Source organism: Channa argus, chromosome 14, assembly GCF_033026475.1.
Source record: "Channa argus isolate prfri chromosome 14, Channa argus male v1.0, whole genome shotgun sequence".
NCBI lineage: Eukaryota > Metazoa > Chordata > Actinopteri > Anabantiformes > Channidae > Channa > Channa argus.
In genome coordinates, this window is record NC_090210.1 from 16016105 (window position 1) to 16031766 (window position 15662).

At 38.3% G+C, this 15662-nt stretch overlaps 1 protein-coding gene across 1 annotated transcript in view; it reads right to left on the minus strand.

The window, feature by feature from the left end:
• Positions 1–13925, minus strand: part of LOC137098091 (junctophilin-1-like) — a 28770-nt gene extending 14845 nt beyond the window's left edge. Inside the window, exons 1-2 of the mRNA XM_067473912.1 lie at positions 13295–13925; positions 5131–5890 (exon numbers count right to left, since the gene is read on the minus strand). Of these exons, the coding sequence (XP_067330013.1) occupies positions 5131–5890; positions 13295–13673 (1139 nt within the window). The 5' untranslated portion in view covers positions 13674–13925. The remainder of the gene's footprint in view (positions 1–5130; positions 5891–13294) is intronic.
• Between the last annotated feature and the right edge of the window lie 1737 nt (positions 13926–15662).

The window sequence follows — 15662 nt, forward strand, 5'->3', positions numbered from 1 at the left end:
TCTAATGAAAGAGGAGAGGCAGCAGCTCCTTTTAACACAAACGTTTTCCGACTCTCCCATTTCGAACCCACTCTAGATTTTACCCTGACACGAAGAGGAGTATTACTAAAGACTATGTGATCTGCAAGAAATATGAGATGCTGGCAGCACAATGAGTGCATTAACTCGCTCGCCATTGTCCTGGCTTGATTTAGAAAATGACAATAATAAGGTATTTATTCAAACCACCAGATTCAATGTATGCAATATATGGTTATAAACAAACTGCTGTTGCAGTTTTGTACACAGACAAAAAAACCCAGAATGTGCTCAAATCTGCTGAAGCCCTCTCCAAGTTTGGGAGCAATGTATGAGAACACTGGAGCTATCTAGCAGAAGTGTCAGTGGTATGATATGTATGGTATGGTATATTTTCAAAATGCTGCGTATCCCACACAGTTTTTTTTTATATTTGTGTAAACATATCTAGGTTGAAGACTATTCCACAAGTTTGCGGAAAACATGTTTCATGTACTAGTAAAGATGTGCCCATGTTTTTGTCATAACTAAATACAAGACTTTATTTTTAGGTTTTCCCTTCTGGAAAATATTTTTTTTTTAGCTTTAGGGCTGCTTGGCCACTGTCCGTGTCAGACACCTATTTCATGAAACTGATGTACTGTTGATATGTATAGTTTCTGACCAAACAGTGGTGTTTGAAAAGTAGAGTTTTTAAAGACACCTTTATTCTCAGCTATGATGATATATCATTGATTTTCTTAATAATATTGACATTGTGACCTAACCTAATTGCATTGTTTAATGTATTTAGCATTTTTACTATAACTATAAACTATAAGTGAAACAAACAAACAAAGAACTCTTCACTGTTTATATATATATATATATATATATATATATATAGTGACAAATCTGCATTGATGTATATTCTGTTGAAGGTTTCTTTTTAGCTCTTTAGATTTTAGTATTTGTTTCCAGTTTAGTTTAGAGCTGCAGCTATGTGACTATCTTTCTTTTTGTCTGTCTTTGACTTTTGTTCGAATCAGCTAATATCAATCTTAATTTAGCCTATATTTAAACTACACATTAGGTGTTTGTGTCTTACAGTGGTGGAACTTAAAACATTCACTAAACTACTACACTGAACTACAGGCTTTGAAGTAGTTGTAGTATTTCTGTAATCACTCAACTGGGGTTTAAGGGAAATATTTACTCTTCTATATTTACTCAAAAGCTTCAGTAACTTTTCAGATTCCGTCTAAAAAATATATAAATAATTGCAGAAATTTAGATCAACCATTTAATGTAGTTAATAACATTATAAATTAAACATCAGCTCCCCCTTTACAGCTGCAACAGTGATGTAATCAATTATGCACAATTATATATATATTATTATATAGTCAACTATAATATTATATCCTGTATATCATTCTGAAATAGGTTATTATTCAACAAATAATACAGTATACTTTTATATTTAGTAGCCTACTTTACATATAATTTGATGCTAATACAATTAATTTCCACACTGTGGTAATGATACTTTTACTTGTATAGACAATCTGAGTTTTTCTTCTGTCACTGGTGTTATGATAAAAAAAAAAATCTACATTTAGTCACTACAATGACTAAATGTAGTAGTGTTGAGTTTATATTACACAACATATTTACTGTCATGACAGACATAAAACCATCTTATTTTTAACTTGCACAGGGAGTTCAGTACATCCGCTTTCAATGGTTCCCTCTATGCTGAGGTATTTTAATTTTAAACTAAAACAAGGCTCCACTCGCCCGTCCAAACTAAGTGTATATAACTGATTACACTCACTCAGTCTTTCAGGGTTATGTATTACAATTTGCTGTGGTAGAATCATTTAGAATCATCAATTAACAATCCACCTACTGCTAGAGTAAATAAAACCAGGAAAGTACCAGTCCAAAGGTCAGGCTTGTCATCGACAGAGTTCAGACTGTTCTTCCACACTTACCAAGGAGAATACCAGAAAAAGCACACTACCGACTGACTGTGTGTGTGTGTGTGTGTGTGTGTGTGTGTGTGTGTGTGTGTGGTGTGGTGTGGTGTGGTGTGGTGTGGGGGCAGCAGCTTGAGACAGTACTCCTGTCAGCTGTTCCTAAGTGTCCTCCTCCGTGGCCTTATTTAGACAAGCAGTACCTCTAATGCACGCACGCACGCACACACAAGACATGACTGCATGCAAACGCAAAAGCACGAACACACATCAGCTGGCAATCTGGCCAAGTATGTGCCAACTAGTTTTTTTTTCTCTCCAGCCCACTCAGCTACAGTACTTTCTTGATCTCTCTCTTGCTGATTTCTCACTTCATTCCCACTTTCTCTTACTCTCTCCTTCATTCTGTCCCTCACCACTGTTTTCCAGGGTGATGGGAAAAGTGACGCAAGCTGAAACCCATCCACGCGTTCCTGAGCTCTGATCAGCATTTATCAGCTATGGCTGCACTGCTGTCTCCAAAGACTGCATCTCCCATTTCTTACGTTCTACTGCTGGCTCTCACTGCTCTAGATTAGACTCTCTGAGCACCGTGGTCTTTATGTATTTAATCTTTCATTCAGGGATGTGCACAAGTACCTGTTTATCTCATGTGCTCACACGTAATCATCAGAAATCATCAAAAAGTCACTGTTCAAGTCAACTTCATTAACAATTTCAAAATTACTTAATGAAGGATCTAGACAAGCTTCTTGCATTTTGTCTAAAGACCTATTTAGACTGTTAGAAGCCCTTACAATATTATACAAATGGGTCCTACATCGTTTGAAAAATGTCCTCCCCTATTTTGGCGAACAGTTCAAATATTTGAAGTACCACTTCAAATATATCAAATAAGTAAAACAACTAAGCAGATTATCTACAAAGTACAAAACAATGCATTTTAAAGAATACTGATTATGTAATAATCGAAAAGCAGAGATAATAAAAAATAAGGGTCAAAGGTAACTGTTTGTAAAGGCGGAGCTTATTTTAGCCACCATGTGCTGACAGGTTAAAAAGCCATAATGATACATCAGCATTTTTTGTTGTTGTTATTATATATATATTTTTTTATAAAAAACAAATATATTTTTATTTTCAAACCCAAAGCTGGTGGTAATGTTGTTGCTGATCTGTGGAGATGTTACTATAAACTAGATATGTTTGCTAACATGATTTTTATATAAATAGTACATATTACAGATTTCATTAAGAATATTATAAAATGCAGTAGTTGCACATACACCGTACTATCAGAGATGCAGGCTTTTGACTGTTCACTGATAACAAACTGGATGGTGCCCCTTGTATTTAGATCACAGGACACGGCATCCATGGTTTCCAAAAGGAATTTCAAATTTTAAATTAATCTGACCACAGAACAGTGTTCCATTTTACCTCAGACCATTTTAAATTAACTTTTGCTCAGAGAACACTAAGCGTTTCTGGATCGTCTTCACATGTCTTTTTCTTTGCATCATACAGCTTTAACTTATGATTGTGGATTGCAAAGTGAACTGTGTTCACAGACAGTGATTTCTGGAAGTGTTCCTGAGCCCAATAATGGATTCCCAGTAGAGAATCAGGCCTGTTTTTAATGCAGTGCTGCCTGAGGGGCCAAAGATCACGTTCATCCAGTTTTGATCTTCGGCCTTGTCCCTTCACACAGAGATTCCTCTTGATTCTCTGAATATTTTGATGATATTATATACTGTAGATGGTGGGACATTTTTCTGAAATTGTTTTAGATGCAATTTGTCACAGATTGCTGAACATCTGCCCATCTTTACATTAGAGAGCATCTGCTTCTCTGAAATGCTCAGTTTATATCCAGTCATGTTGTTGACCTGTTGCCAATTAACCTAATTAGTTGTCAAATGCTCCTCCATTTGTTTTTTGTTTGCAGCCATTACTTTTTCAGCCGAATGTCGCTCTTCTTCCAACATTTTTCAGATCTGCTGCTGCCATCAAATTCAAAATGAGCTAATATTTTCCATGAAATGGTAAAATGTCTCTGTTTCAACATGGAATATGCTGATCAACAATGTGATAAGGCACACCAAGATCTGCAGGTAGTGCAGAAACAGCTGCAGGCCTGCCGCCGGCACTTAGAACTTATATTGTTGACATAGCCTGTGAACATTCCAACTACTTTATCTCCATTGCTGTTGTAGCATGACTGTCTCACTCTCTTGTCTACATAGATGCTCCAAAGTGCCTGCAGCAACATAACATTTAATTCAATAAAATGCACAATTTAACAATGACTAATTCAAAAGTTTGAAAGGTCTACAAATAATTATAATAATTAGAAGAAAAATAGGGGTGGGGGTCCATACAGGGCCCACCTGGTTACACGTTAAAGTGTCCTTGCATGGCAGCTGCCACCTTTTTTGTAAGTGTGTTTGTGAACGGGTGAATGAGAAGCAACACTGTAAAGTGCTTTAGATAAAAGCGCTGTATAAACAGACCATTTAGTACAACTTTGACCAGTCCACATAATTTTATTGCTTCTCTTGCATGACAACCACTTTGTAGATGACAGCGTCAAAAAAAAAGTTTCCTAATTTAAGAAAGAAAAGTGACAGAGCCTGCAACCTTTGTGGTACTGTGACCACAACAGATGAACCCCACTCCCACTTACTCAAGAAACAGTGCAGAGATAATTTGGGATTAGAGCCCTCAAGTCAATTTATATTGCACAAGTTAATCGTTGTCAAAGTGGGAACATGGTGGTGGTACAACGGTGCAGGGAACACAAGCAGGTGATCACAAATTTATCCACATTATGTAAACTACTTAATGTAGATACATTTACTGCTTGTCTTGTTTTTATCTTTCAAATTGCTTCATTTAAAGTAGAAGTTTGTTTCTAACATTCTGTATCTGATCATCTGAGTCAATGACCAGTCTAACAGACATACTGTAGTGGTCACAGGGTGTCCTAAGATGCTACCCATCTAAATGTAACTATCTCCAGTTAAGTTCCAGCTCAGGACATGGCTATTACTATTACTATTACTACTATTACTCCGATTTCTCATTGTAAGTCAACTCTCTAACAGTAATTTAGTTTTGGATTTTAATCTACAATCTACACAGGACACCTTACCTGGATATGGCAATCTCCACTTTGGTTCTGGCAATGGCTGCTGCTCTTACTGCTCCCTCAATGGCTCGATCCACCTTCTGTTTGGTCTTGGTGTTCCTTAGTGGAATTAGCTGCTTCCTGATGCCCCGGGCCAGTACGTTGTTTTTGTACTTCCCTTCTTCCTTGGTGCCATCAGGAAAGATGGTGCAGCCATAGCCATGGCGCTTATTGTTCAACCACTCGCCTTCATACTTCATGCCATTGGAGCGTTCAGAGACACCAAAGCCACTTCGCTTGTCATTCTTCCATTCACCCATGTAGGTCTCAGTAGTGGTGGCATCCACATTATCTTCCTGAGGCAGGTAGTCATCTCCTGGGTCTCCATCTCCGAAGCTGATGGTTGAGTTGGCATCACTTGAACTGATGCGGCTCATGGTGGTGTCACTGTGTGCTGAGCTGCGCTTACTAGATATCGACGAGCGCGAGTCTGATTTGCGCAGTCGCTGAAGGCTGCCAAACAAGGAGCCCCGCCGAAAGAGACCCTTCTTCTTCTCTGAGCCTTCTCCATCTGAGTGGAAGTTGAGCACAAAGCCACCACGTGTGCCAGCAGGGCTGTCAGACAGGCTATCACGCAGTACTGTACCATTACTCTGCTCACTGCGGAGCGAAGCCAGTGAGGTTCGTAGAGGTGAGCGGATGACAGAAGCCATCCCGTATGGGACACTTTGACGAACACCATAGCCATGACGCATCCCACCGGTCCACTGACCCTGATATGTACCTAGAACATAATCACAGGAATTGAGAGAGAAAATGGAAAATCAGTCAACTGTAGGAGACAAAAAGAATATTATCTGCCAGAGACAGAGATAGAGAAGGATAAGTAGATAAAAATGAATAGTGCAGTTACATAATCACTACTACATAACAGACATTACAGTCACAGAATGTAAGCATTATAACATAACATGCCCATTTCCCACCTTTTTTTGAAAATAATGTTCTAAAATGTAATATTTCAATAAAAAATCTCTATCTTTATTTATAAAGCGCCAACTCACAACATAGTCCTCTCAAGGCACTTTACATAATAAAGTCAGTACTGTACAGATATTGCACATGGTACCAATGACAATTTATCACTTTCTGTCTCTCTCAAACACACACACACACACAATGTAAACAGAAGAAAATGAAGTCAAGATGTACTGCCTACAGACAGATTTGTACAGTTATGACTTGATGACAACAATATGTGATGTGCTAGTTTCCGAAAACAAGTGAGATTTCAAATGAAATACTATCCTCTGGCTTGAACATATTATACACAAAAAAACTGTTATGTAAAGAGCTTTATCTTTATCTTTATCTCAATGTCACTCTTATCTAATACTTCATATCACATCTTGGTAAAATCATGCAAGCAGATGAGTATTCCTTACTGTCACATTCACTGAAATGCAGCTTCACTTAGTTCAATAATATGTTGCTTCATTCTTAAATACACCTTTATTCTTTGAGTCACTACTGCTCCTAATGACTAAGCTACCTCTTGGCTTTATGCTACTTTCTTATCCAACCACTTTAAATTCAAGAAGGTACAGTTTCCCCACTTACTAATCAAGGTACTTACTAATCAATATGCCAATCAGCTGCTTCTGAATGTGGCTGTCTCTAAATCTCAGTCCACCAGGATCAAGTCTTCACTTAGAATGCCAGTAAGGAACATGTCAAATTCAAGTTACATTCATTCAAGTTACACATGCTTACATTAGAAATACACTTACTCCATTTGCTTTTAAATTTTAACCACGCATGACTTAAATAAAATATGTAAAATCATCAGCATCAGGGATCTGCATTAAACCAAGTTATGTGTGGCTTTACTTTCAGTTTCGGGGCAGGGAGATAATGTTGACTGTGCCAGGTTGGGTTGTACTATACTCATAAAAGTCACTGCTAAACACTGTGTAAGGCAATTCCATGATGTTCTGCAGAAAGGCAATGATATACTGTTTTGCACAAAAGGAGAAAGAGCAGACTTCCAAAAAATCTTTTGGGGAAAGTTTTTTGGGGGATTAACACAATCGGTGACACAGTGGACTACAAAATCCACATTTGGCTAAAAGGTGACACATTTCCATCCCTGATTGTTGTGTCAACATTCTATACTAGAGATGTTCTATGTTTATCAAACTAGCATACAGTCGTGTGCAAAAAAGCACTTTTTTTTCCAAAAATGAAGCCAAAAAGACAAAACAATATAAGCGGCCTTGGATGAATTGATCATCGGCAAGTCTGCAGACCTCTATAAAAGTTTTTGTAGTTTGCTGGTCTGGAGCATTCAGGTGTGTGTTAACACAATACCAAGAGGGAAAGATGTGAGCAGTCCAACGATTTCCATTACCACTGGCTACTCAGTGAGTGTAAATTGATCATTTATAAATATTGTTGTTCATTTGCATATTTAGGAACACCTAACACTCAGCAACAATTTATGGTAAAGTTAACGGTGTGAATTCTAATCCAGGTTGCAGACTTACAAACACTAAATGCAACTAAAGGCAATTCAGAGCTGGCTTTAGTGTCTGTATAGACACTGCTGATAATATGGTTAATTTTAGAAAATTAAAAAATGTATTCCAAAAAAATACATCATTATAGTTTAGCAATAGATCAAAATCAAAAATCTAAAATGTTTGTTCTTGTTTGGTCCTAACTTGTCCCAATGATGTAAATATATATGATATTTAAGCTTAGACAGCAGCTCTACAGTGCAGCCATCTGCTCCGGACAATAAAAATCAGAATGTGTGAATGTGAAAACTTATTTGTACAAACAAGACAATGCCTATAAGATCACACTGGTGCTGGCAAACAGCCAGAATGGGGCTGACTATTTAATGTAAGCTATCATTAGCAAATGACTATTCAGCTAGCAGCATTTTGTTTTAAGCCAATACTAATGCGGCATTTTCTGGTCCGTATGATAGCTGACACTAATGAATATTACAACTGTTAGTAATTGTTGGTTAAACTGTTCTCCGTAGCTTTTTTTTTTTTTTTTATACCTGCGGTGATACTTCTAACTTGGAGTGGTTTTCAGAATTAGATTCCTGATGTTCTGAACTTTCTAACCATGGTAAAGGTCAGAGTTTGCCTCAAAACTAAATGGCTGATTTACAAGAGACAACAAGAACCTCACACCTGTACATTTGTCTGACTGTGCTTAAGTCTGGACGGTATTTGACAGCATAAACCAGTTGTTATTGCAAAACCAGCAGCAGCATTGGGTGATAAAACAGCTTCACTGCCTGGTTAGGAGAGCTCACACTCAGGCTCTGATTGCTTCAGCTGGAGAATGTGACAGAGAATGTGCTATTTTAAAAGATGGAAGTAACTTGAGACACTGGGGTGTCTGTTGGATAGCCAAACATAACTCCAGGCTATCTTGCTACATGGAACCCCCTCCACAGTGGCATAATAAAGACACTACTTAAAAAAAACCTTCAAGAAATTCTGGCTTGTATTTTAAAATGTTCTCAAATTATATATAAAAGTATCACATTTAAAAAAAAATCACTTCACATACAGTGAAAATGTTTTTACAGAAGTGCTTGGCAGATTGCCTGTTATCAGGTTTCATTGCAATTCATTTTCATCCAAAATGCCAATTCAGACTCAGGTTTACATTCTCTCAGCCCAGTTTTTGCTTGAGGGGAGCTAAGTAGTCCAGTCCTTTCCATGCAATTTTATCCAGCTCCTACTGGTGAGATTGTAGGCATTTTCAGGCCAGAGGAGATACATTTTAGAGAGTGTTCTTGTACTACCCCAATGACTCTTAGAACTTCAAACCTACCAAGAAAACTAATCAAGAAGGTATCCTGATCACATCCAAACTATACAGCTCATCCGAGAAGCACTGTGGAGGTAGTGTCACGTTTTGGGCTTGCATGGCTGCTTGATAACATAACTACCAATGGTATGAAGGTGTACAGAAACATTTTTCCGTAATGTAACAAAGAAATGTATCTTAACTATCAAAACTCAACTCAAAGCTATTTGAGATGAACTTCATCGTGCAGCAAGACAATGATCCAAAACACCCTGCCAAGATTTGATGTAGCTCTTGCAAACAAGTGACAATATATTAACTTTATTTTGCCCTTCTTTCGTTTTTACTTTTACCCTCTCACTTTACTTTTAAACACTTAAAATATAGGTCATATGATACAAAACGATCTACGTTGTTTAATGGATCAAGGTGCAATTACCATCAAATAAAAGCTGCAATTTAAAAAAAAAGGAAGAGAGAAAAAATTGACTTTGCTGTTCTAATTCTGTTTCACTCGTGAATATGACTCAGTTATAGAGTGAATTCCTAAGTTATGTGGTGAACTTGCTATACAAGTAAATATGTATTACACATTATGATCTATTTCACTGTAGTGTATATTCCATTACAGTTTGATATGTTAGCACACTAACAGTTTTGATTCCTGTCTGGTCCATCTATTCAGCCAATTTACTGCTGTTTGCTGTTTGAAGTACGGAACAGTAGGATGCACTGCTATTTGTGTGTTAAGACCCAGACTTTGTTGAGTTTAGCACTAACTTCACTAAAATTCTGTGAAGGTAAAAGAAGGTAAAAATAATATCCTAGCAGCAGTATTACACTGTGTCTGACTGTGTCTGTGTCACAATACAATTTTTAGTTCAGGGAAAATAATTCATAATTCTACTGACTAAGACTTTTTTTTTTCAACAGCATGACAGATTTAAAAATAACTGATGAAGACTTGAGATGTGTTTAAATAATAGTAACTGAGAACTGTTTTTTCTTTTAAATCCAGAGCAGCAGAGTGCGGAATAAAACACGACCCTGTTAATGAACTGGTGGAATCAACATAATGTTAATATTACGGTGGCCAGGGTTCAGCATGCCCACTCTGACCTGTCTGTGGCTACACAGCAAATTGTGATGCACTGTGTGTTCTGACACCTGTCCATCATGGTGATTCCCATGCTGACTTTAAAACCCTTATAGTAAACTGAACTACTTAACACTTTTGGCTTATCCCATGAGTTCAGCGCCACAGCGGATCATTGTCCGCATGTCAATTTGGCACAGTTTTTAGGCCGGATGTCCTTCCTGATGCAATCCTCCCCAATTTCTTCAGCGTCTTGCCCAGAGACAGTGTGACATATAGCCAGGACCGGGGATCGAACCACTGAGGCTGTGGTCTGTGGATGACTGCCTTACCAACTGAGCTAAAGACACTGTACACCTGCAATTAACTGTACGGTAAAAAAATCGTCAGAAGACAAATTTAAACAATGTCTAGCTTATGAGGTTATGATTATGAACCTATGATCAACTCTTCTTAAGTCTATTCCTATAATGATAGAGACAAGAACAATTTGACAAAGTGATATGGATAAATGCCTGCCACATCAAGGTGCCGGGCAGAGCTCACAGTGGCCCCTTAGCTGGGAAGTAGAAACTGTTTCATATACCAAGTAGTGAATTAAAGTAGCTCCATAAACCCTTTACTGTTATAGATGTGAGAATACACTACTCTCATATATACTGTGTGGCAAAGAGCATGTTTGTATTTGACTAGAAACAATTCGTAAATAAATACAGAACAAGTGAAAGTAAACATTAGTTGTAGTTCTAGTTGATGTTATAAAGTGCTTTCTGCTGCAGCTTAGATTGAGGATTCAAATTTAAAAGCAAACTACAGCAATTTAATATTGCATTAAAGAATTAGGATATCAATTTTCCATTTTTTAGTCACTAGTAAAATATTGATCCTACACTTCCCATCATGCAACTGGATGTCTTTTTTTTTTTAGAACCTTAATGGCTGGTTCACACCCACATCTTCAACAACTCCATGCTACTTATTTGCCACTCAGGCTTTTCTGTTCAGTAATTGCAGTCTTGAAGTCCGATCTGAGACTGACACTTGAAAAAGCTCCTCCAGAGTCACAGATGACACTATACAACTGTGACTACGGGCTGACTATTATTAAACATGACTAATAAACTGGTCCTCGTGTGAATGCACATAATCGACTGTGCATATTTGTCTATGTTAGTGCCATTTTCCACACACAAAGCAAGTGGGAAATTGTATTATTCAAACACATCTCAAGTCTTCATCAGTTACATTGAAATGTGGACCATTGGTCACGCAACAATTTCCATGACAACTGAGCTAACACAATCCATTGAAGAAGACTTCACTTCAATAAATACAGGATGTTATTGTGTATATATCACAGATCTGCATGAACACAATGCAGCCCTGCCCTGTAGTTGTAATTTCACTGACAATATCCTGACATGTTAAAAGTGTAGCTACTGTACCACAGTAGTGGGGTGGTCTCAGTTTCATTCTTACAGTCTTATTACTTGTTTAGTTTTCAATTTTGTTTAGCCCCTTCTTTTGACTAGGCCCTGAAAACTTAGTAAAGCCTGCAAAAGCAAATGATTGGGCTACTTATAAAAACAAGAGATTTAATATCCAGTTTCATTCTTTTCGGACATCGAGTAGCCAGTATTAATATCCAGAAGTCTGTTTGAAGTTCCAGGAGGTGGGATGTCCACAAGAATTACTCCTAAAGACAAGAGGTGGTCGTCTGCTTTGCAGCAAATGTCATCAATTAAAAAAATCAATTTCTGCTGCACAACACACCTGGAGAGTGACTTTAAACTGGAGACAGCAGACGAGACAAATCACTGTGACAGAGGCTGCTGTGTCCAGATCAACTGCAAGTGAAGAATCAGTGTGAGCTGGATTGACTAAGCATGATTCATAGTAATGTTGGTGTAATATAATTCACAAAATGATGGAGGCATGCTTGTCTTGTTTGTGTTTTAAACTGTGTATGTAGGAACACAAAATAGTGAGGCTAACTGTCAGTGGAGGAAGTTGCCTTTGATTTTTAAAAATTTGCAAATATAAAAACAATCAACTATTTTTGCTCATCAGTTACTTACTTTTACAGATATGTATGGTTGTCTCTGGTCTTAAAGGACACCTTCACATGCTTCTTTTGGTTCTAGTTTGGGTTGCACATGTACATAAATGCCATAAAATTTCCCTTTGACTTCCCATATTAAAATATCTCTCTACTTCTAGCTGAAAAAGTCTCTAGATTAAGTCACTCCAGCTATGGAGTTTTTCAGAAGCAGGAAAATATTTAAATATAGGGAAGTCGGGGGGGAGTTTAAAAGCATTAATGTACATTTACACCCTGGCATAAAACCCATAGAAAGCAAGTTGAAAATTGGTGAAGTCGCCCATTGAAGTCCATAAACAGAGAAGTTTGAGAATTGAGAATTACTGAATCCTTTTGCAGTTCTTAATCTGCTTACTGAATCTGATTGCTGTTGAATCCCTTATCAAACTTTTTTCATGATATTTGTTCTAAAGTTCCCTAAAATGCGACAAGTCCTTACTTTTTCATGATGAACAGCAGTTACAGGTTTAAGGACTCACTGTTTCCCTCTTCGTCACGAGTATCTTCCCACAACTATTACATTTCTCTGTTGTTTCGCTGACTTTTGTCTTTTTTTGCCTACCATCATGCATCCTCTGCACATTGTCGAATGATTTATTGATTTTTCTAACAAACAAAGGGAATACAATACTAGTGATCAACAAACAAACATTGTGTGTCACACATGTTAGAGAGGTCAGTCGTGTCAGTCAGATCTAAATTTAATTTTAATCAAAAATAGGCTTTGCAACAGGTGTTTCCAGGAACACTGTTTACACATAACATATTGAAATGGATCTCGGAGGCTGCTCCACAATATTTAGGCAGCAACATAAACAGGCTTTAAGCCAACACACTAAAATAGAAAAGAAGGTAATGTATGGAGATGGACATCGTAATGTGTGCAGACACATGAAGGAAGGCTGGAAAACACATTGTTAAACAAGCTGACTCCCACACCGCATTTTAGAAGGAATGAATAACAAGTATCAATCTCAGTTTCTTGTGTGTGTGTGTGTGTGTGTGTGTGTGTGTGTGTGTGTGTGTGTGTGTGTGTGTGTGTGTGTGTGGTCACATTGGCACGTGCACTTTCTTTCTAAAAATAGAAATATTCATATGTTCCAACAGTGACACTGACAACCGCTCCCCTGTCCCCCATGATGCCCCTCTCTCACCTCCATCACCGTACGTCTCCACGCCGTATCCGTCCTGCAGTCCGTTACTCCAGGTGCCTTCGTACCTGGCCGGTGTGTTCAGGCTCTGCCGGACTCCGTACCGGCCCTTGAACCCGTGAGTCCACTCACCCCGGTAGATCCATTTCCCCTTGGTTTCAACGCCTAGTCCGTGGCGTTTCCCCTGCGCCCAGTAGCCCTGGTACAGGTTCCCGCTGGGCCAGGTGTAGACACCCACCACCTCGAAACCGCTGGACCAAGAGCCCGAGTACTCGCCTTGGCCCTTGGGTCCGGTGCACACACCGTGGCCGTGGGCTTTGCCGTCCTCCCAGCCTCCACAGTAGGTGCCACCATCGTCAAAGTCGAAACGACCGCCCGTCATTCAGAAACGGAGGGTAAAGAACTCCTTGGGGGCTTTTTAAGAAGTCCAGACTGTAGCAACTGTTTTCAGAAGAGAGGTGATGTTGACAGGGAGGCACCGGCCACGAAACGTGCATGCGGGGAAGGTGTGAGGGAAGGGCGCCTGATGGCGGCCGTGAGCATCGGCAGAGCCGCGTCGGTTCCTGACAGTGGGACGTGGGAGGGTGAGAGGCGGCCGCCACGGCAGCCAGAGACGCTCCACTGTTCAGCACTGGAAGACTTGCATCTCCTCTCGTTCAAGTGAAGACCGCTGAGATCCTCGTAGTCACAGAGTAGGCGCTTCCGTTAGGAATTTCAGAATAAGAGCCAGCAAGAGAAGATTCTTCCCAAGAGTTACAGCTCAGCATTTATTATCGAGCTTTTATGTTCACTGAAATTGTTCAGTTTATATGTCAGTATACTATGTGTTGGTTTATATATTTTTTTTTTCAAAGGGTTTAAGATGACGGACTTCTTAATTAAAAAACATCACCTGTTCTCAGACAGCACATGGGCAATAGATAACTATAATGGAAATAAAGCATACATTCAATAACGTAATTATTGTACAGTAAATTGTTTATTTATCCTATTGGCCTATTTATCTATTAGCTGTAGAGACATACGGTTTGGCATCATATCCTCAAAGAATTAAGAAATGTGCTTTTATTTTGATAGCAGGAACTGTACTCGCCTTGTTGCTCTTTTCGCTCCCTGAGAGCAGCTTAATGGACAGGCCTGGCATACATGCAGGCACAGAGTTGATCGACAGTAAGAAGATCTGGTATAGTCAGCACACACCAGCAGTGCTCTAAATACACTTCTAAATACATCTTATTGTAATAATGTTATTATTATTATTATTATTATTATTGCAGTTACTGAGGAAATTATGTGATCAAATCACTGTTACTAATCACAATGGGGGTGATTACCAATGTTACATTTAAATACATTATTTTCAGTAAAAAGCTCATATGTACAACATAATATTTCTGTTGCTTTTTTCGTAGTATATTCGATTCATTGACATTTCTTAAAGCAGCCTATATCCGTGTAACAATAGCTTTAAAATATCTAGCTCATACAATTTTATAGTCATAATTAGTGTATGATGCCTGTTGTGAATGAGTTGAGACCACATGCCAACAAAGATTCAAACTTGGAATACTGACGTTTGTAAGATACTGGGGCTGTGTCATTAATCTGATGAAAGGTAAGGAATCCATTGTACTTAACAAAATTAAATATTATGTCATATCAATAATAGTAATAATAGTTGTTGCTGTTGCATGTCAAAAATTGGAATTCAATATAAATATTTAGCTGTAGCTTCTTAAAAATATGATGCCTTTATTTTAACTTTTATTGTATAAACTAAAACTGTTAGAACACAGATAGAAACAGAATTAGGAGGGTCTCATAACCTAAAGAATTGTTTCTTTTTTTCCCATGTCCTATAGTGGAAAATGATCTGAACCCTCTGGGTGCACTTCTCAGTTTCTACTTTTTTAACAGCATATTCTCTAATATTTTAGCTTTGTGTCCAGTTTATTAAGAAACAGATGCTAATAAATTATCAATCCAGCATCATCTTTAACCTGTTCAGGGTCATGGGGGCCGGATTTACACCTACAGGCAATTTAAAGTTAATGATTAACCTAACATTCATGTCTATGGACTGTGGTAGGAAACCCCCACAAACCTGAAGAGAACATGCAAATTATACACACAAAGGCTGCAGCCAGCTGGTGAATTTGAACTGGGGACCTTCTAGCTTTGAGGCAGCCCTAATACATTATCGTTAGAAAAGCCTGAAAACAAGACATATTCATGATTTCTAAATACAGAAAGACATCAAAAGCCCACCCCATATCAGCTGTTCTAGGACATCAAACAGGACTGTCATCTGTTTGCATTGTCAAACACTGCCATCTTCTGGAAAATCTTGCGTTAAGTCGCTGCTGAGACC